The 21,889-nt window shown below is 46.5% G+C and overlaps 6 protein-coding genes across 6 annotated transcripts; 5 read left to right on the top strand and 1 right to left on the bottom strand.

Annotated features, from left to right (window-relative positions):
• Nucleotides 1–467: 467 nt before the first annotated feature.
• On the top strand, nt 468–2,779 carry PEX2_064100 (putative AMP-binding enzyme; the record flags this gene model as incomplete). The annotated part of the gene is made up of 4 exons (XM_016743681.1): nt 468–638; nt 702–957; nt 1,020–2,610; nt 2,674–2,779. 4 exons carry the CDS (start codon nt 468–470, stop codon nt 2,777–2,779), a joined length of 2,124 nt encoding a protein of 707 aa, XP_016594746.1.
• A 1,098-nt stretch (nt 2,780–3,877) lies between these two features.
• On the top strand, nt 3,878–4,750 carry PEX2_064090 (glutathione S-transferase family protein; the record flags this gene model as incomplete). The annotated part of the gene is made up of 2 exons (XM_016743680.1): nt 3,878–4,041; nt 4,189–4,750. The coding sequence occupies 2 exons, from the start codon at nt 3,878–3,880 to the stop codon at nt 4,748–4,750; spliced, it is 726 nt and encodes a 241-aa protein (XP_016594745.1).
• A 3,255-nt stretch (nt 4,751–8,005) lies between these two features.
• On the top strand, nt 8,006–9,972 carry PEX2_064080 (uncharacterized protein; the record flags this gene model as incomplete). Its single annotated transcript, XM_016743679.1, has 2 exons — nt 8,006–9,032; nt 9,092–9,972. The coding sequence occupies 2 exons, from the start codon at nt 8,006–8,008 to the stop codon at nt 9,970–9,972; spliced, it is 1,908 nt and encodes a 635-aa protein (XP_016594744.1).
• Nucleotides 9,973–11,460: 1,488 nt separating this feature from the next.
• On the top strand, nt 11,461–16,347 carry PEX2_064070 (ABC transporter, integral membrane type 1; the record flags this gene model as incomplete). The annotated part of the gene is made up of 12 exons (XM_016743678.1): nt 11,461–11,686; nt 11,729–12,234; nt 12,293–12,572; nt 12,650–12,883; nt 12,941–13,632; nt 13,701–13,863; nt 13,941–14,297; nt 14,349–14,471; nt 14,762–14,824; nt 14,872–15,499; nt 15,571–16,029; nt 16,116–16,347. The coding sequence occupies 12 exons, from the start codon at nt 11,461–11,463 to the stop codon at nt 16,345–16,347; spliced, it is 3,963 nt and encodes a 1,320-aa protein (XP_016594743.1).
• A 377-nt stretch (nt 16,348–16,724) lies between these two features.
• PEX2_064060 (uncharacterized protein) lies at nt 16,725–18,221 on the bottom strand (the record flags this gene model as incomplete). The annotated part of the gene is made up of 5 exons (XM_016743677.1): nt 16,725–17,142; nt 17,222–17,364; nt 17,651–17,842; nt 17,954–18,160; nt 18,213–18,221. 5 exons carry the CDS (start codon nt 18,219–18,221, stop codon nt 16,725–16,727), a joined length of 969 nt encoding a protein of 322 aa, XP_016594742.1.
• A 1,235-nt stretch (nt 18,222–19,456) lies between these two features.
• PEX2_064050 (Amino acid/polyamine transporter I) lies at nt 19,457–21,453 on the top strand (the record flags this gene model as incomplete). The annotated part of the gene is made up of 6 exons (XM_016743676.1): nt 19,457–19,597; nt 19,890–19,969; nt 20,031–20,494; nt 20,554–20,577; nt 20,636–20,961; nt 21,016–21,453. The coding sequence occupies 6 exons, from the start codon at nt 19,457–19,459 to the stop codon at nt 21,451–21,453; spliced, it is 1,473 nt and encodes a 490-aa protein (XP_016594741.1).
• Nucleotides 21,454–21,889: the final 436 nt, after the last annotated feature.

Genomic DNA, 21,889 nt, shown 5'->3' with positions numbered 1-21,889 from the left:
GTTTCTTATGCATACACATACTCTCTCAATATACATCCATGGATATCTTTGAATCTGAATTGTAGATCGCTCCGCATCTAATAGTCTAAAATAATATAAATTCCCAACAATCTCGGTCCATGTGAAAATTAGTGCATGTGGCCCCGTTATCCAGCAAATGACGCGGAATATGTAAGCAGACCCCACAAGTGTCGGTACATGAGATAGTATGTGAGTTCCCACTCTGTAGCAAGTACCGCCCCCCGAACAGCCGAGGTTCCCCGTCGGCGCATGTCTTTTGTTGTCCGAAAAGAGTCGGTCGCGCCGGTTTCCATGCTACTCCAGTTTTCTTCCCCACACTTTTCCCCCCTTTAATATCCGGGTTACTCGGGCCTTTCTTTCTCACTTTTCCTTACCCCCATAGATTTCGGTTCGTCCGCCCATTGTTTATTCTCATTCCCTCACTGACCATCGCGATCCTGACAGATATGTTCTTCTCACAACCTCCCCATTTGGCCAAGGCCGAGGAGCTCAAGCAAGCACCTCCCAAAGGCGTAGCATACTCTGTGGCCATTCCTGGTACTGAACAGCCCGGCCGAAGTCGAGTATACCGAGCATGGAACGCGCAGAAGGAACTTTTGAAGACATTGGACCCCCAGGTACAGAGAGGCCCACCCGCGAATGCCAGAATATCTTAATACTAAAATACTAACCGATCTTAGGTCACTACGGCTCATGATATGTTCGAGTCGACCGCCAATCGCCAGCCTAATAACCACTGCCTTGGCTGGCGTCCGTATAACCCCGCGACCAAGTCCTTCGATCAATACCAGTGGCTCACTTACGAGACTGTGCAGAAGAGACGCGCTGCATTCGGTGCTGGTCTAGTAGAGCTGCACCACAAGCACGACTGCCATCGGGCCGGCCAGTACGGTGTCGGTCTCTGGTCCCAGAACCGGCCAGAATGGCAGATCACTGGTGAGTTAAGTCTCGAGGGGGAAGACTTCAATATTAGAATGCTAAATCAAAACTTTACACAGACCTGGCTTGCGTTTCCCAATCTCTTTACTCCGTCTCGATTTACGACGTCCTGTCCCCGGACGCTACCGAATATATTATCAATCACGCTGAACTGAGCTGTGTTGTCACCTCTCTACCCCATATCCCGACTCTGCTCAAGCTCAAGCCTTCTCTCCCGAACCTGAAGATCATCATCAGTTTGGACCCATTGGATGGAGGTGAGCAGGATGGTCACTCCAAGCGTGCCATTCTCGAGGCCATGGCTGCCGGCCAGGGCCTGGCGATCTACACTATCGATCAGGTTGAGGAGCTGGGCTTGGCCTCAGGGCGCGGATACAATGCTCCTTCTGCTTCGGACATTGTCACTATCAACTACACCTCCGGCACGACCGGTCCTCCCAAGGGTGTCGTTCTGACGCACGGCAATGCCGTGGCCGCCACATCCTGCGGTCTGATCACTATCGGCCAAGCCCGAGGTGATACTTCAGCCTCTTATCTCCCGCTGGCCCATATCTATGCCCGTCTGGCAGAGCACACTGCTTTCTGGGGCGGTGCACGAATTGGTTATTTCCACGGAAACATCGTGGAGTTGGTCGACGATTTGAAGTTGCTGAAGCCCACTGGTTTCATGTCTGTTCCTCGTCTTTACAGTCGATTTGGTAGCGCAATCCGCTCCGCGACAGTTGAGCAGCCTGGCTTCAAGGGCGCTCTTTCTCGACACATCGTTGCGGCCAAAACCGCGAACATGAAGAACCCCGATCCCTCCAAGGCGACAGTCAGGCACGCTCTGTACGATCGCATCTGGGCTAAGAAGGTGACTGCCGCTCTTGGTCTGGAGCGAACCAGATATATGGTGTCTGGCTCCGCGCCCTTAGACCCGACCCTGCACGACTTCCTGCGCGTCGCCACCGGCACCGACGTCCTCCAGGGTTACGGCTTGACCGAGTCCTACGCCTCAGCCACTGCCCAACCGACCTACGATCTGACCTCCGGCAATTGCGGTAGTCTCGCACCCTGCATTGAGGCATGCTTGGTCTCCCTACCAGACATGGAGTACTCCGTCGACGACAAGCCGTTCCCCCGTGGTGAGCTCTTGCTACGCGGCAACAACATGTTCCGCGAGTACTACAAGAACGAGGAAGAGACCCGCAATGCCATCACCGAGGACGGCTGGTTCCGCACCGGCGATGTCTGCACAATTGACGCAAAGGGCCGCTTCATCATCATCGACCGCCGCAAGAACGTGCTCAAGCTCGCCCAGGGCGAGTACATCTCCCCCGAGCGTCTTGAGGGAGTCGTCCTTGCAGAACTCGGTTACATCGCCCAGGCTTATATCCACGGTGATAGCATGCAGACTTTCCTGGTTGGCATCTTCGGTGTCGCGCCTGACCTCTTCGCTCCGTTCGCCAGCAAGGTGTTAGGCAAGACCATTGCCCCAACGGACTTGGAAGGGGTCAAGGAATCTCTGAAGGATGACAAGGTCCGCCGTGCGGTCCTCCGTGACCTCGAGCGCGTGGCTAAGAAGCACAAGTTTGCTGGCTACGAGAGAGTTCGCAACGTCTCTCTCAAGGTGGACCCGTTCACCGTTGAGAACAACTTGCTGACCCCAACGTAAGTTTTTATTTCAACCTCCATAATCCCAGCATTGCTAACATTATTTCCCCCCTTCTTTAGTCTCAAGCTCAAGCGTCCTCCCGCTGTCAAGCTATACCGTTCCCTTTTGGATCAGCTCTACGAGCAGGCCGTCGAGGAGCAGTCTGCTCCCAAGGCTAAGCTGTAGCGGCTCTAGCACGTGTTCTTCTTTATTCTTGTTTTCCATCGTGTTCTCACCCTGGCATTTGGCAACTCTTCGCGGGCTCGGTTCAAGAACTGTACATAGAACCAGTCTGTACATTGTAGTATATTGAACATTCTGACTGATTTTTGGTGCGCTGCTACCTCGGGTCATTCGTGGCTTTTGGGGTGGGTGCTCTCTCTAGTTGTAGGCTCATTAGGCCTAACCTGGTGGTTTCTTGTTCTAATTTTCTTCCTCGCTTCTTCTTCGCAAGACTAGACCATAGAAATTCAAATACTACTTGAGCTATTTTATTTCATACGTTGCTTTCTCGGTTTTATCTTCCTCTCTTACATTCTACAGTCATAGTTCTATACATAATTTCCTTAAGAGTCTTCTGCATCCAACCTCCAACTTGCTTTCGTTGGCACAAGTCACACCAGACTGTACACATGTCCAACAAAAATAATAATCCCCACACCCCCAACCCAATCATTACTGTGATGAGGGGAAAGGATAATGCCGAGCAACAAAAAACAAAAAGATATGATAAGAGTGGGATTTGAACCCACGCCCCTTTCGAGACACGGAGACAGTTGTATACCATCGGGATCAGGTGGACCTGAACCGTGCGCCTTAGACCAACTCGGCCATCTTACCAATTGGATGGAAGATCGAGCCATTTTTGAGTTTATGAAGAAGTGCTATGCAACACTTGACTTTACGCTTTTTTTTAATACATCTCACAGGCTATCAATACACTAGAATATTGTCGGGGCTAAGTATTATTTTGTAGACCTAGGGATATAATAGGGCCCATTTAATCCATCATTGGTTTAAGATGCAATGAAAATGTCACACGTAGTATTTATTCATCCCAGATGGCAGCCCTAGAGGCTATTCTATATATAGCATTCCCATCAAAAAGCATCTAGAGGGCCGATAGTTAAGAGTCTGGTGGGGGTACTTGTTCGTATAAAGCCGTGCTCCCCGGGTTTGCTTTGAAATTCATCAGCATTCCAACGTCAGCCTTTCCAGTCCTCAATCATTCGCATTGACTTGAAATTTGCCTTTTTATTCTCTATTCAAATACAGCAGGAGGAGATGGCCGCCGAACCCGACATCGTTTTGTACGACTTGGCCTGCACCAAGAATGTCTGCTTCTCACCTGTTGTCTGGCGTATTCGCCTTATGCTCAATTATAAGAGCATTCCTTACAAAACTATCTTCCTCGAGTTTCCGGACATTGAGCCCACGCTAAAGGGACTGTGAGTCAAATTTACCTCCTTTCACTTTCCATTCTTTATATCCGTTCCCCTTCGCTTCCCTTTCTTTTATCTTCGGGTCTCAGCCCACAGCCTCAGCTCCTCGTGTCACACATGAGCAAACTTCTCAGCTAACTCTGAACCACCCAGTGGCCTGGTCCTGGGGGAATCCGCATCCAAATACACCGTCCCCGCAATCCACCATGTGCCAACTAATACATACATGATGGACTCTCTCCCGATCGCGGAGTTCCTGGAGTCGACCTACCCAAACCCGCCCGTGCCACTAACTTCAGAACTCGGTCTCGAGATCGAGACCAAGGCACGCAGTGTACTCGGCAAGGCCATCTACTCGTCAGTGATGCCCCGCGAGATCCGCATCTTGTCCCCGCGCTCGCAGGAGTTCTTCCGGCGCACACGCGAAGCCTCCCTTGGCCACCGTCTTGAGGATCTGCTTGACGGGGACAGGGAGGAGCGGGTCTGGGACGGTGTTAGTGACGCTATGGGCGCTGTTGGCCAGCTGCTTCGGACGCACAAGGCGGACGGACCGTTTGTGCTTGGTGCCCTGCCAAGCTACACCGACTTCTTCGTTGCTGGATCCCTTCAGTGTATCAGGGTGATTGATGAGGGGGTGTTTCAGAGGATGATCAAGTACCCTGGCTATGGTGGGGTTTATGAAGCTTGTCTGCCTTACATGGAGAAGAGAGATTGATGGGTTAGAATTTACCTATGTATTGTTGATGGGGTCGATAATTATTCCTTAAAACAATGCGATGTAATATGAATGTGTGGTGTTGATCGAATAATATCGTACTCTTGAGGTTTGATTATATATATTGGTCCATCGACAGTCCCACGACACATATATTGAATAAAACCCACCAACTGTGATCCGAAGGAGAAAATATCCAGGAGTAATAAAACACATGGAATCTAAGTACTAACTTAGACTACCTAAGAAAGTGAGAGATGAAGTAGTAGGGTGAATAGCAAGATAATCCGATGCACAGCAAGCCCTGGTTACGTTTTCCCTTCATAAATCCAAAGATGGCTCGAGCTTTCATCCAATTGGTAAGATGGCCGAGTTGGTCTAAGGCGCACGGTTCAGGTCCACCTGATCCCGATGGTATACAACTGTCTCCGTGTCTCGAAAGGGGCGTGGGTTCAAATCCCACTCTTATCATATCTTTTTGTTTTTTTTGTTGCCCTGCTATATTTGGTCTTGAACTAGATATATCTACGGAGTAGATGGTTTCCTTTTTGTCCGAGTCCATGGTTGCCTAGGTCAGTCACAGCCTCGGACTACCCAAGTACAAGTCATATACCCCATTCGAGTGAAGTGCTGTATCTATCAAGACCAAATAAAAGATGATACACAACAGGCAAAATAAACCAGGAGAACAAATGTAAAATCATGAGTAGAAACCAGGAATAATATAGCGTAGGCAAAATATGGAACCGGTGAGGATTTCCATCATTGCTATATGCGATTTCCATTATAGTATAACATCTTAGAATCAGAACTAAGTTTCATAGACTCAAGATCTGCCAAACGCACAATCTTAAAAAAAATTTTAACCAACCACCCACTTCTATACCACAACACCCAAAATGACCTATTTAAGCCAAGACAAGCTTTAGATCGAGATGGAATAAGCAAAAACAAAAATTTATGATAAGAGTGGGATTTGAACCCACGCCTCTTGCGAGACCAGGAAACTATTGCTAGTTGTTGAGTCAAGGTATACCTTAACCTGGCGCCTTAGACCAACTCGGCCATCTTACCAATTGATGAAGGGTATATCAGAATATGGCTGGATAAATCAGAACTAACGTTAGCCACTGAAGACAGTCAGACAAGTGATAGGAGATGGAGTGTATCAATTGAAATGCAAGTTTTAAACAATTTGGTATTCGAATAACGCATATCATGCTTGTTGCTCAGGTCAATTGCACCCCACATGAATCATGTATTTTGAAAGCTGATTTGCCGAACTAAGTAGAACTGCAGGGTTCACAGGGAATAGTCTTGTGAGAGAATAAGTCTTTCTAGGCGGGGAGCAACATGGATTAGCAGAGTGATCAAGGTCGCTGCATCCATAAAATAAGCTGGCTTTGTGGTTCTTAAAGCTATGCAAACGTGGAGGTCCTCTATATCACCCAGAACAGATTGAACAGAGCTGTATTGCTCTTCTGTGAGGGCGATTTCGGGGGCAATGTTACCACAGCAATCAGGATTACATGTCTGTAACTTCCTGATTTTCCGATTCGTTCCACTGAGCGCCTGCAAAAGCCTTGATGTGGCTAAAGAGTTCACCTTGTCCATTACGCTTCCGCTACCACGAAGCGGCTCGAGGTTCTTACTCCCGAATCGGAAGTCGATTTGATTAATGAGGCGGCGCCAGCCAAGAAAAATCGGACTTTTTCTTGTCGCGGGTCGAGCAGAAAGCTCGTCGTATAATGTGCAAGTCCAATCGTGTTAAGGCTGTCGAATCTTTCCAAACATCTGCGTAGCCGAGTGCTAAAGGCTTACGATTCTAGAAAACTAGAACTCTCCGTGACCAAGCCTTTATATGTTGAAAAACGAACCTTTAGTTCGTCATTAGATACCGGCCGACAACTCCTCGATGACACTGCAAATTCGGAAATAGCACTTTCACTTTCTGCATGGGAGCCATCAAACACGGATGGAATCATCCACAACTCTTGAACTCGTTCCCGAATACTATCTGTTTCGGCGAGTGCTTCTAGTTCTCTAAGGCTATCGTTTGTCGCAATGAAGCAAATGCTCTTGAGATATCAAATGCAAAATCCTTCGAGGGATATTCTGTGAATTGCGCGACATGACAATCTAAGCGCTCGCCATTCAGATAGCTGTAGAAAGCTACAGACCGTCGACATCACCTCAACTGGCAGATCGACATATTGACAGGAATTCTTGGCTTGGTACAAGAATGTAGGAGCAGTGAAGTGACGAATCAGAAATTGATGATTGTGATGATAGACAAGGATTCAGGTAATATTTTCAGTTGTAGAGGGAGAGAAAGTTGGAAGAAAGAAAGAGAGAACATTGGGAATGTCAATGTCAAAATGCTGAATTGGTACGGTAAATATGCCCAGTCGTACGGGACTAGGGAATTCACTAGGGACCACTTCGATGGCCACATTGAGGACTGCTAACACTAGTATCATCTAGTGCTGTTCCATAGTCCATTCGTACGGCAGGTTTTAAGACGCCATCGCGCCAACCGGGTTTTTGCCAGGCAGAAAATTAGTAAGGAGTAATAATTCATAATATCCTCACCATGAGAGAAGGCATTAATGCCTTAGAAAATAGGCACTAAATGTGACGCTATTTAACAGAAATCAAGGTGTACAGCAAGGAATGGTATGGTGAATGGATGTATATAAATCTAACGGAAATGACTATTTTAATACGAACGCCAATAACTAAGCTTAATATATACTTTTGAAGGGTATCTGCAGCCGTAGCGGTCCGTGTATTTTCCGAGGGTTTTAATAGTTACTTGGCTCTTATGTACCATATATTGTAACATCACTTTCGATATATCACTATTAAAGTGAGAGATAATCTCGTATTTAAATGGTTCTAGATCAATTAGGGCTGGTATCTCAACTATACGAAGAAGCCTATAATAAGAATAAAGGGGGAAGTGGGGGAAGCCGAGGAATCATATAGGTCCCAAGGGTTGAGTACACAGGTGAGAGCAAGGCGGTAAAATAGGCGGTAATAAAAATTATATGGCGCGATGGCGTCTAAAACCCGCCGCACATTCGGAGTTCCAGCTGGTATTACCCAAATAGGAAATTTAATCAGGTCCAGTGCCGAGGTCCGGTACTGAGCATCTATTTAGTAGGCATTTCATGTCTTGATCACCTAGTCTTGTTTGTTACCTATCCTCACCGGATAAAGGCCAGCCTCTTGTTCTTAACAAAGTCACTGAAAATGGCAACACCTCGTCGAAATGGGCAGCTGTCATCGTGTGAGCCTTGTCGGAAGTCCAAATTACGATGCGACCACCAAAGTCCTATCTGCGGTCGATGTCTCCACGGCGAGGCTGAACGTTGCTTCTACCATCCTGCTCCACTAACCCAGCCACGCGAACGCGCCTCTAGGGTGATATCGCGGAAACCCACCAGGCGACAGTGCCCGGAAAATCAGTCGGTCTTTCGTTTGGATCAGAGGATCTCCAGCACAGCCACGCAAGGTCCGCCGTCAGTTTCACCACCGGTGACAGATGAGGGAAATACATTATGCGACCAGCATATCGCCCGATGGGCTGCTAAGGAGAAGCGGAATCTGGCACCGGGACTTATGGGGCTGGTCTCCCCCAAAGATATTTTCAGTGAGTATGAAGATACCCTACGTGTCGAAGAGGCAGCCAGCCTACCAGCAGCGACAGTACCAGCAACTACATATCCACTCAGCGACTCCAGTCAGGTGTTGCTAGGCGCTCAGATTCTATCACATCTGCAGAAGATCAGCTGGTTCCATGAGATCATTGAATTGAAGAACAAGCTATCTCCAGGGTGGTTTCTAGGGCCCCCCTTAACTCGCGCCTTGTTCAATTCTATGGAGCAAATGTATGATTGTGCAGTTCGGAACTCTCAGGATACCCATGCATCGCTAGCTACCTTGTCCCGTCAAATATGTGTCAACACATCCAAAGATATTCGGACACATCCAAAAATGAATGTGTCTGAGTATTTTAATTCAATAGCGCCGAGGTGGGAGACAATTGGACTTGTATTCGCCCTGTTGGGGAGAGCCTTATTCCGCACACCCGATGATGACCCGATTTTCACACATCGCAACCCATGGAAGCTTGAAAAAGGCCAGCTCAGAAATATCGCCACCGCCATTGGTGATATTTGCTGCCAATTTTGCAATAGTGCTGGAACAACTAGCGATCCTTTTTGCTGGCTCATAATCCAGCAGTTGGTTCTCTTGAATTCGACGTTTGGCGACAGCGGTAATCACTCGTTAATATTACCCACTAGAAAAGAGTGAAAATGGCTGACATTCGGATAGACTATAGGGTCTGGCAAAAGCTTGGAGATCTATCTACCATTATTTACGAATTCGGCTTGCACCAATCTGGTGAAGACATTGAAGAAAACTTTCCGTTCTTCTTGGTGGAGATACGAAAGCGAACCATGGTGTGCGCATACGCGATTGATAAGCAACTAGCGACCTCCTTGGGGCGTCCCCCACGGATCTGTTCTCGATACTGTACCATTCCGCTTCCCTTGGATATCAGTTGTGAGAAGTTGGTCCTTACACGAAGCGAAAGAGAGAAGGCAATGCAGAATCTCGACGAGAATGGTTGGAACACCGAAGGATATCTGACCATTGGCGTCAAGCTTCGCGTCGTGCTACTGGTCAGCCTGATGCGAGAAAGTATTCTAGAACTGTCCTTGAGTCCGACAACTGAGCATATTCCAGCCAAAGTTGAGTTCGTATCCCATTATAGAATTCATGTCATGTTGATAACATGGACTGACCACAAGGAACCATACAGAAAGTTGATTCAGGAATCTCGTCAGATGCAACAAGACCTTCCCTCGTTTTTGCAATGGTCTCCCGAGGAAGCTGCAGCAGGTGCTTATAACTCTACACGAGATGAGGGCCGCGCCTTCGTTCACATAGAATTTACGTACCAGGAGTTTTTGCTACATCGGATCTTGCAAAAGCGCCTCGGGAGGAATTCACAAGGCCTTATTGAAAGTTCTTTGGAGATAGTTACCACGCTATCAGACATTATTGGCATGCGGACCCGATATGATCACTTGGTGGACGATATGTCGTGGGATGTAAGACTATTCTGGCCTCAATACTACAATGGGACCTTTCTTACGAGCTCACCTTCTTCTAGTTATGCCACATCGGTCTCCCTGCTGCAGGCATCCTGACTTCGAAACTGCTCTCCGAACACAGTTCTCAAATGTCGAATCCATTACCAGCACCATTACCTGCCACCTTTCGTTCATTTACTATTCAAAAGCTCAATCTTTTTGTCTCTCATCTGATCTTCCTAGTGCAACCACACGAAGGGGACTATGAAATTGCCCAACAAGGAGCGAGATTTATTCGTCGGGTGCTCGATCGAGTCCTCTCGCCTGAATGCCCTCAGCCGGCTCCATTGACTCCAGATATTGATCTGTCTGTAGATTGGCTCGGCAGTTGTGATTTGGACGGGAATTTTGATTTTCTGGCATGGTTTGACAACATCCACTGGAATCAGGAACCTCTATTAAACACCAGACTTGATCATAACAACCACGTTTAATTCAGTATATACGTTGAAGAGAGAACACAGTCTCCCGATCTTGACTAGATGTCGGAACACACATCATAATTGTGCTTTCCCCAGCGAGATAAAAATGATGCCTTTGATTGGGTTCAAGACTCATATTTTCTTTAAAATATTACTACTCATGCAGATTTCGCGGGGAAAAGTTCCATGTATAACACGCGCCGTTTCTCGAACTTCTTGAGCATATCTGTATATGGCATAACGGCCGTCGTTAGAACTGACACTAGCAAGTTCTCTGACACAGTCAACCTTTGAATTTTCATGGATTTAGGTACATACGCAATAGTATTCGGCCGCTTATGCGGACTGGTCTTGGGTCTTTTGGTAGTTATTTTCACACTCATCTTAAATGTCTCTTTAGATGTCTTCTAAAATATTTTGGTGTTGTAAGTATGATATAGGGGGTGTAAAAAGCTTGATTCAATGTATAAAGTTTGAAAAAAAGGCCACAAAAAAGGATAAACTGGCGTAGAGGATGATCTTCGAGGAAATATAGTTACTCACATAGGCCTCGCCCGAACTTGCAAACTCCATGGAGGTGCTATGTAACCCCTAGACTGCGACCAACTGGCAAGGTCTGGACTCAGAAGACCAACCGAGTAAAATTAAATACTCCGATACAAGTATTCGATCGGAATGAAGAGACTATGCATCTTCGGAGCTCAAAAATTGATATTTCCTAAATAGGCAATTGATCAAGATTGCTCCGAATTAGCCTTAGATGGCTGTTTATCTTGGTATAAATAAGTCAACGCTGTATCCCATGAAAATAAGCAATCATTCTCCAATGAGATAAATTTTACTAGCACATTCGATATACCTCGCAAAGTACCAATGGCAACCAGCTTGTGCCGGTCACTAGAAGCCGACAATCACTTTGGCCCTCGTGTCAGCATTAATTGCCGCGCCTTTGACTTTACTCTCTTATTTGAGGACATTTTCTTCACATCTTTGCCAGCGGCAGTTTTCTTATTAGTTTTACCTATACGGCTTTGGTTTCTCAGACACGAGTCAGTCAAAATCAATTCACACAAGTTAGCGGTCTGCAAGCTAGTAAAGGTCCCGCCTTATATATTTCTCGAGTATGGCTGATCTCAAGCAGTGTCTTCTTGCCGTGTTATTTGTGCTTCAAGTTCTGTTTATGGCATTTCAAGTCCGAGAATCCGTCCTTCATACACGTGCTTCTTTGCCTGCGATTGTACTCAACATCATAGCAACTTTTGCGGCCTCATACGCCTCCTTCATAGAAGACCAGCGATCTGTAAAACCATCCGATCTCCTCATCCTCTATTTCTCAGCGTCAAGCATTTGTAGGTTGCCGCAACTGCGCTCGCTATGGTTGATCCAATCAGTTGGTGTCTGCCGATATCTCTCGCTAGCTAGCTTCCTTTTCACGGTCGCAATTTTAGCTCTTGAGTCGCTCCCAAAGACCAAGATTCTGCACTCTCACTATTATGGTACTACAGACGAAGAGAAAATCGGGTTTTGGAGCCGAAGTTTCTTTATCTGGGTACTGCCATTTCTACAGACAGGGTATCGGGAAGCTCTCGAGGTCGAGGATGTTCCAGAAGTTGACACGAATCTTCAAGGGCAATGCTCTGGTGACAAGCTTCGAAAGTCTTGGGATTCAGCAAGCGTCAAAAGTCATCATCGCCTAATCAAAGTTGTGTTTCGTGCGTACGGATGGGCTTGTGTCTCCGCGATCCCCCCACGCCTGGCCTACAGTTGCTTTAACTTTGCACAGCCTTTTCTAATCACAGCAACCGTGAATTATATTGGAGGATCATCGTCGTCACAACCTAAGGTTTACGGAACTGGACTCATTGGCGCGTACATTTTGGTATATCTGGGATTGGCGGTAGGTTCACTCAGTATTACCAATGCATAATGTTTCTAACGGTCAAAAACAAAAACAGGTTTCCCAAGCTGTATACTGGCGTCAGACTTACCGTCTACTCACCATGATGCGGTCTGGTCTTATATCTATGATCTATGACCAGACTATCGACATGGCTGCGGCTGATTTGACTGACTCTGCAGCTATCACATTAATGGGCACTGATGTCGAACGAATAGTGGCCAATCTGAAGAACCTACATGAGGCATGGGCATCTGTCATAGAATTGGGGATTGCGATTTGGTTGTTGGAGCGCGAGATCGGGGTGGCCTGTTTTATACCCCTCGTCATCTCATTGGGTAAGAATTTCCTCGTCCAGTTTCAAGTTTTAACAGATGGATATATTTGAAGAACAAGCACTAAATTTTATCTATAGGTTCCGTTTTAGCAATGGTCCCAGTGTCAAGCCGATCTGGGAAAGCTCAAAAACAATGGATTGAGCGAGTACAAAAGCGACTCGCAGTGACAGCAAACACGTTAGGCAACATGAAGGCTGTACAAATGCTTGGGTTGAGCGATGTTATTTTTCCTCTGGTGTCATATTTGCGTGAGATTGAAGTAAAAACTTCATTGATTTCCCGAAAGTTGCTGATATGGCAGGTTGCGCTGTGTGAGTACCCGAGATGGATGAGATGGCCACCAGGACATGAACTGACGTTGACTTCAGCCAACTTGCCTGTTGTACTAGCTCCCTTTGCTACGTTTACAACTTACGCGATAATATCTGTTGTGCGACACGATGGGTCAATACTCTCTGCCCAGGCATTCGCATCCCTCGCTTTGATTTCTCTCCTCACACAACCCCTACTCACATTCTGCCAAGCTATGCCCGCACTCTGGCAGGCCGTCGCTTGCTTTGACCGGATTGAAGCATATTTTGCGAAGGGCACCCCCTCATCTGCAAAACACGAAGAGGAGATCCAGCCATTGTCGACATCCGAAAAGTTCTATCCGTTCTTGATCTCATTCCAGAATGCAAACATAGCATGGGCCCCGGAAAAAGAGCCTGTGCTTCGCGATCTGAGTGTTCATATTCACCAGGGGATTACCATGATAGTCGGTCCCGTTGGATGCGGGAAGTCGACTCTAATTGAGAGCATCCTCCACCAGCACATGGTCACAAATGGTTCTAGAACAGCCTCATTCTCAAGAGCAGCCTATTGTCCACAGACCCCATGGATTACGAACGACACCATCCGGAACAATATCATCGGATTCCTGGAATTTGATCAAACATGGTATGATTTCACATGCGCAGCGTGTGGCCTGCAAGGGGACCTCGACGCTCTTTCAGAAGGTGACATGCATATGGCTGGTAGCGGTGGCATTTCACTCAGTGGAGGCCAAAAGCAACGAGTTGTGAGTGCTGATATATAACAAATGACAATGTTTGAACGTACTGATGAACCATTTCTTTACATCTGTAGGCGCTTGCCCGAGCAGTCTACTCTAGGCTTGAAATTGTCATTCTGGATAATGTGTTCAGCGGGCTTGACTCGACGAGTATTGCTCTTATCACGGATCGGCTTTTCGGCAAAGACGGCCACTTTAAAAAACGAGGGATATCGGTTATTCTCGCTATGAGTACCTGTATGTGTCGAGATGCCCTTGAGTGCAGACAAAAACTATTACAACACGACCAAGACCAGTGCTAAGAGAACATATAGATCAGTTGCTCCCCCATGCGGACCAAATCCTGATGATGAATGAGGGAAAGATTACAGCATCGGGGTCATATAATGAAATGCTATCCAATGAACCAAAGATTGTTTTAGAGGTTCATAAGCCAACGTCGGGTCTTCCTCTTGCAACAGTAGAGATATCAAATTCTGGTCTCACTGTTGTCGAAAAAAAGGACCAGACGAGCACTGATGTGCAATCAGCCGATGATAAAGAGACTGTCAATGTTAAACATCAAGGAAATTGGCCCGTGTACAAATACTACTCTCGGAGCGCAGGATACGGTCTTCTGGTCTCGTTTTTGGCATGCACTATTCTTGAAGCTTTCTGTACCAGCTTTCAAAGTCTGTTCCGTTTAATACCTATTGATCAGAAGAAAAGCTAACTTCTTCTAGCATTATGGATTCAATGGTGGGTTGAGGCAAATGAAGTGAAACCTAACAAGCAGCTGGGCATGTATCTCGGTATCTACGGCTTGATATTTGGATTGTCATGTTTGAGTGTTTTCGCTGGCTGCTGGTATGTGTTTGAGACGCGATCTATTTTCAGAGCTGACTGGGGATACTAGGTTGCTCTTCGTCCGAGTCCTTAATAATACTTCGCTGAATTTGCATTCCGATCTTCTCAAAACAGCGTTTCAGTTAGCGATCATGCTCTAACATCCATATTTTGGCATTCTAATATTTTTTTACCGCAGGGCATCGATCAGCTTTTACCAAAGTGTAGACCACGGCTCAATAACGAATAGGTATTATTGATTCTAAAATCCTATTCCTGTGGTGTTCGTGCTAATATATCTGAGATAGATTCAGCCAAGATTTGGAACTTATTGATATGATGCTACCAATATATGCCGTCAATTGCGTGACTAGTACGAACCCTTCACTAATACACAGCTAGTGCTAACTCACTCGGCAGGCTTTGTCAATGTTTTCATCAACATTATTATTATTTGTGCGATGGGCAGATACCTGGCAGTCTCAATCCCATTTTTGGGCGTGGTTCTATTCTTCATTCAGGCATATTACCTCCGCACATCCCGACAGGTCCGATTGCTAGACATCGAGGCCAAGGCGCCTCTCTACACACACTTTCTCGAAACAATCCATGGCATATCAATCATTAAAGCCTTTGACTGGGGGCCCCAGTTGCGAGAGAAAAGCCACTCCCTACTAAACCGATCGCAGCGACCGGTCTACATGCTTTATAGTATCCAACAATGGCTGATTTTGGTTCTGGATTTGTTCGTAGGGGCCATCGCAGTCATTTTGATTGCGATGATCACATCCCTGAGGGATCAATTCAGTGGAGCATCCATTGGGGTTGCACTCAACATTCTGCTGACACTAAATCAAACATTGGCAAATGCTCTCAAGATGTGGACCATGACTGAGATTTCTGTCGGGGCTGTATCGCGCGTGCAACGCTTTATAGAAGATACTCCCTCGGAAGAACGCCGCGGGGTATCTCCAATTGCTTCTCAATTACCGGATGACTGGCCTTGCAGTGGTGCGGTGGAGTTCACTGACGTGACTGCTGGATATGAGTACGTATTATCCCGCTTGTGCTGATGTTTTTTTCTTTTGCTATATATATTCGAAGCTAAGTCAGAAATAGACACTCGACCGCTCCGATCCTCAAGAGTCTTACGATGAGCATCAAGCCTGGAGAGAAAATCGCCGTCTGCGGACCATCCGGGAGTGGAAAGACATCACTTATAATGGCCTTACTGCAGATGCTTGACCTCCAGTCTGGACGAATCAGCGTAGACGGCGAGGACCTCGCTGAGATCCCGAGAAGCACAATCCGATCGCGCATCAACGTTGTCCCCCAAGACCCATTCTTTATGCCAGGCACCTTGCGGTTTAACCTTGATCCTCGACAGTCTGTGATCGATGCAGAACTGATTCATGCCGTGGAGAAGGTGGGCCTTTGGGACCAAGTTTGTGCCAAAGGAGGGTTGGATATGGAATTCTCTGCCGCGGACTGGTCGGTCGGACAGAGGCAATTGCTTGCCTTGTCTCGAGCCATTGTGAGAAAAAGTGCTGTGGTAATATTGGATGAGGCTACAAGCAGGTAATTAGTTGTGCGAACATTGGTCTATCGGATCTATGGATATTTGAATTTCACTGGGTCGGAAGCTAATGTCATTTTCGTGCTAGCGTCGATTCGGAAACGGAGGCGATCATGCAGGATGTTATTGCGAAGGATTTTTCTCAGCAAACCATTATTGCGGTAGTGCATCGACTTCGTTATATTCATTGGTTTGACCGGGTGATGTTGCTTAAGCATGGGGAGCTTGTGGAGTGCGATAGAGCTGAAGCGTTACTGCAGAGGGACTCAGACTTGCGTAAGCTGTATTTGGCCCTCCAAGAGCCATCTATTAGTGGATAATCTTTAGTCGAGACTTTGAATTTATTGATGCTATTCTAAGTATTTGTGGAAGATGGGCAGCATTGATACGCTAGTTGACTGGTAGGGCTAGAGCAGTTGCGATGGGGCCAGTTATACTCCAAGCAAATGGAATGCAGGTAGATATAGGTTGATTAAAGCATTGGATTCTGTATTGGTAGAATATACATGATATCTGTATGGAGAAAGCGATCCGATTGATGGATGATCGCCGTGCTGTCTTTCACAGCAAGGGTTGGACAGAATATTGGAATATGATTTTATGCAAATAACATATCATATTCTATACAGTCTAGCCTAATGAAGCTCTCATAAGAGGGTATACGGTATACACAGTATAGTACATATGTATAGATAACTTAAATTTTATTCTGTACAGAGTGCATCTCATACTGCTCCTCCACCTTCCACTCTCGCACCTGGTGAATAATCAGACGTTGCGAGTGCTGGCTATCCTGCGATAGCCGGGAATTATTCCAATAAGCCTCGACCTCCTCTCCTCGGTTCATTGAGTAGAAGTGGGATTGGTTGGCCGATGCGCTTTTCCCCGTAGGTGTTAAATACGAGTTTTGCCCGTTGCCATTTGTGACGCCCTGTCCCCATCCGGTATTGAATGACATAACAAACGGCTTCAGACATGGCACGGTGGATACCATGATGCTGCAGTGAAGGAGAATAGCGGTCAGGATCATTGCACTCGATAGATGCAGAGGCGCGTTGGAATGGAAAAGTGAGCGCTCAAGATAGGTTTGGCGGAGTATAATCAAGATTACAACTCTAGATATTGCGGTAAAATTATTAGCCGTTGCATTTATTTTTCTTCCACACCTTCATTTTTGGGATATTAGACACTCACGGAGCCCTAGTCCCAAACGCGAAAATTACTGCCCATTTTTGCTTCCGCCGCATCTGAACTCCCCACACCAGGAGGATACATAGTCCAAAAGTAAGGATATCTGTAATCACATCAAACGCAGTGATAATTTTCCAGGCATTATCCTGGTCTCTCTTGTCAGCTAGGTCGCTCCGTGTGAGTAAATATAACGCACCATATTACTACAATGTTGGGCCATAGAAAATTGGTATTGTGGGAAGCAACCAAGGGCAACCACAAGAATCGAAGCAGGCATCCACGCCGTCACCATGACCAGAAGAACCTTGGAACAGAGCAAGTAGCCTTTTTGCCGGCCTATCTGTTTTAGTAGCAAACATATGGATATCTTGGCCGCACCGTGCCCAGCCAAGAATAAGAGGTTTGCTGCATAGACGCCCCGAATAAACATACGTCAGTTTCTTTCTCTTTGATTCTTCTGTTCTTCTTTCGAGCGGCACTAAAGGCCAGGTTTGGGGGTTCAAGGATAGGGAGGGCGACCTTTCCAGCGCGTATTAAGTCCGACGCCGAGCTTTCGTCCTCCGATCGGCCCAGACCATGTGAAGTTGCATCTATGATTGTTCCGACATGGGCAATGGCTATTACCTAGAAAGTTGAATACGACCAATCTTAGAGACCTGTCGATAAAATGCAAGGAGTGATAGTGATCGAGGGAAAAAGAGGAAACCTTGAGGGAGGGGATAAGTAGAGACTTACACTCCCAGTAAAGACTACCGCGTCATCAATCTTGACCGGTCCATTGATCGCCAGACGCATGTATAGTCGAATCAGATTCACTATGATCATCCACGTCATAAACAGTGTTTCAGCGATGATAATCAAGCCACTTCGATTCGTCGTGGAGACTGCATAGAAGGAGATGGACTCCATGAGGGGATCGAGAAAGGCGAGATGTGACTGGGACTAGACAACAGAGATTTCGCGATGGATCATGGTTATAACCTTTGAGAAATACCGGGGCCATTTTTGCGGCCGATAACTGGATCGAAGGATCAAATGAACGACAGGGGTCCTGTTAGACTTGATATACTGTAAATACAATCTACGTATGTCGGCCTACGCATAATTTACAGTAGTATTGTTTTCAAAAAGCTGGTCACCACAAATTAATCAAGTGTGGAGTTGATCATGACAGGAATCTCTACAAGAATAAACTTCTCGTTTTCATATCAACCCCATTTCTCAAATAGAAAGGCCTGATCTTAATTGATAATTGCTCTATTTGGTCTATCAGTGAGGTCATTATGCAGATGAGTTAATATGGACTTCATGGGTTGATCTGAATTCAAGAAAAGCCAGTAGAAGACTTAAATTACCCAGGTCATAAGATGTATTTAGTACGGAGTACTTATATTGGAATTTATATTGTATGTTCCAGACCATGCAGATGTGACAATTAGCATGGGCTTGGCTGTCCCATAAATGATTTTACGCAAAATACAAGCTCTGAGCGGCGGACAACGTCGTATGTGGGCAGCGAATTGTGGGGACGGGATCTACAGGGTTTTGGCCGAAGCTATTGTTCGCATTGTTGTATGGAGACATAATACGAGTACGTACAGAGCTATCCCGGACGAATTGCGGATCAATATGATAACCCACTCAATCAGACGATCCTAATAAAGTGTGTACATAGCTGGGATTGTGATCCTGAATGGGGCTCAAACTCGGCGAGACAGCTAAAGGCAGACTTCAGGACCGTACTTGTGCTAAGAAAAGTCCACTTAAGCCCGAAGGAAGGGCTTTTTCTCCTGAGCCATAATTGATCACACAAAAGAGCTTAGTAGTGCTCGGAGTACTCCGTAATGAAGGGAAAAATACGCTCGGCTTGTGGAGTTAGAATGGAGGATGTACTATGTAGGGTTTATCTCTCACGGCCGGCGCGCCCCTAGTGGTGGCCTATTGCATCGTACTTCGGCCGCCGCCAACCACAACCTTTGCTTTCTGACCAGGGTTCCCAAGATATATAAACTATCATTACTACCCTGGTTCTTTTATCGTCACAGCATCTGCCCCTGCGCTCAAGTTGTAGATTTCTAACCGAAAGCACAGCTACATTCAACTCTCATTGAATTCATATTGTCAATTTCTATATCTACTTGGTGGCTGCTCTTTCTTCTTTTCCTTTCACTGGGTTTACCCTCAGACCTTGTTCATCTAACCCCTGCATCACTGGAATCGAAGTGATCATTATTCACCATGGGGCGTGAGGACGGAATCATGTTGAATGTCCAACACTCCATGCCGGAGACCTCTTCCCTGGATGCCGCCCCACAAAAGTCAGGTACGGTGCAGGACAAGCAAGATATGTGGCGTGTCGGGCGAGATCAGGAACTAAACGTACGCAAGGCTACTCGACCTTTCTGAGTTTCTCCCTTCCCAAATTTCCAAATGCAGAAAACGAAGACAAGCAAGAAAAATGACACCCTCTACAGAGAAACTTCAGGTTTCTTTCCGTTCTTGGTTTTACAGCCGTGCTTATGTGCACATGGGAAGCAGTTCTCTTGTAAGTCTCTCTAAGTAGATTGATCGATATCTTCGCTAGGATAATCAACTTAAGTATGTTATATTGGGTCATGTGCTGACTTATTACATTAGTGGCTCATCTTATGAATTGACTAATGGTGGTAAGGGAGGTATGATTTATACCTACCTGGGAGGCCTGGTAGGGTTCAGCTTTGTGATCCTCTCAATGGCTGAGATGGCTTCCATGTATGTATACTTCAGATGTGTTGACGAGGAGATCCCTAACCCTCATTTCCGATTCTTTCAGGGCCCCATTGTCCGGTGGCCAGTATCATTGGGTGTCGGAATTCGCACCTCCTAGTGCCCAGGCCCTATTGAGTTACATTACTGGATGGATTTGCGTGTTGGGCTGGCACACCGGTATCGCAGGATGCTGCTATACAGTCGCTAACATGATGGTTGGCGTGGTTGCCATAAACTATCCGGACACGTACACCTATAAGCCATGGCATGTCACACTGCTTGTCATTGTGGTGGCCCTGGTAGCCTTCATGTTTAACACATTCCTAGCCCAAAAGCTCCCTTTGATCGAAGGTATCATCTTGTTTGTGCACTGCTTCGGCTTCTTTGGAATTTTGATCCCACTTTGGGTGTTGTCTTCTAGGGTTCCTGCTTCAAAGGTATTTGGTTCCATTGAGGACCGGGGTGGATGGGGTAACAATGGACTCTCGTGCATGGCAGGGCTGGTTGGGCCCATCTATGCATTGATTGGTATGTCGCGTGTTGATGGATCTCATTTTTCGTCGTGGCTAACGATATATCCGGAAAAGGTCCTGACTCGGCAGTTCATATGGGTATGTATCTGGCTATTCCCCGATATATACAATGGAAGTGACTAATACCATAATGCAGCGGAGGAAATTCGAGATGCATCGCGAGTACTTCCCATGAGCATGGTTTGGACTCTGATTCTCAACGGGTCCACCGGCTTGGTCATGATAATCACATTTGCATTTTGTGTGGGTGATATCGATGAAGTGCTCAAGTCTGAAACAGGCTTCCCATTCATTCAGGTCTTCCTAAATTCCACCGGATCAGTCAGAGCCACGACAGGAATGACAGTAGTGATCATGATCATGCAATTTTGCGCGGCAATCAGTAATGTCGCCACAACCTCTCGTCAGATCTACTCTTTTGCCCGGGATAAGGGTCTTCCTTTTTCCGATTTCTTAGCACATGTAAGTTCTTCAACACGCCACAATCCATCGCTGTGACTAAAATGGAGAAAATAGGTTAACCCAACCTTTACCGTTCCACTGAATGCCCTTTGCATCAGTCTCGTTATCGTCTGTCTCCTCTCCCTAATCAATATTGGGTCTTCTGTGGCTTTCAATGCCATTATGTCCCTCGGCACAGCCGCCCTTCTGTCCTCCTACATTATATCCATCACCTGCGTTCGTCTTCGACGCTGGCGCAATCAGCCCCTACCACCGGCACGTTGGACCATGGGAAAGTTCACCCCCATCTGTGACACAATTTCCATCATGGTTTTACTAGTGATATGGATCTTCAGTTTCTTTCCACTGAACAAGGATGTGGACCCGACTACCATGAATTGGAGTGTGGTCATCTTTGGGGGCGTTGTTGCGGTCTCACTTGGGTATTATGTAATTTATGCCCGGAGAGTCTACAAAGGTCCAGTGATGCGGGTAAGAATGATGCAGGAATAATTGCTGGAGGCATCATCTGGTTATTTAGCAGTGGTTAATGGAATAAGTGGATAGAGCCCCATCGGGAGACAGTTTCAAATAGTAATTCTTATAGTTGTCTCCATTGGAGACAACAACCAAGTCATGTGGAATTGACACTTCAACCCCCAGGCAGAAGCTGAGACCTCGGAACCTAGGCTAAATTTAGAGGTCCGCAAATCCTATAAATAGGCCCGAACCCCAGGCCCAAAGCCTAACCCTCAGTAGGCTATGGGCCTAACCTTCGAAGCCCAGCCCAACCCATAGCCCATTTGTAGGGGTCCATAAGGCCCCCGCCATAGGGCACCAAGGGGGTCTTAGCGCTTGTAAACCGGCGTCTTGTAATCGCTGTATTCTAACCTTCTACTATTTTTATAGTGTTTAAATTTATACTTTAGAACTATAATAGCTATTTAAG

Source organism: Penicillium expansum (assembly GCF_000769745.1).
Source record: "Penicillium expansum strain MD-8 chromosome Unknown contig210, whole genome shotgun sequence".
Taxonomy (NCBI): domain Eukaryota; kingdom Fungi; phylum Ascomycota; class Eurotiomycetes; order Eurotiales; family Aspergillaceae; genus Penicillium; species Penicillium expansum.
Note: the sequence above shows the minus strand (reverse complement) of the source record. Positions and strands in the feature narration are given on the sequence as shown.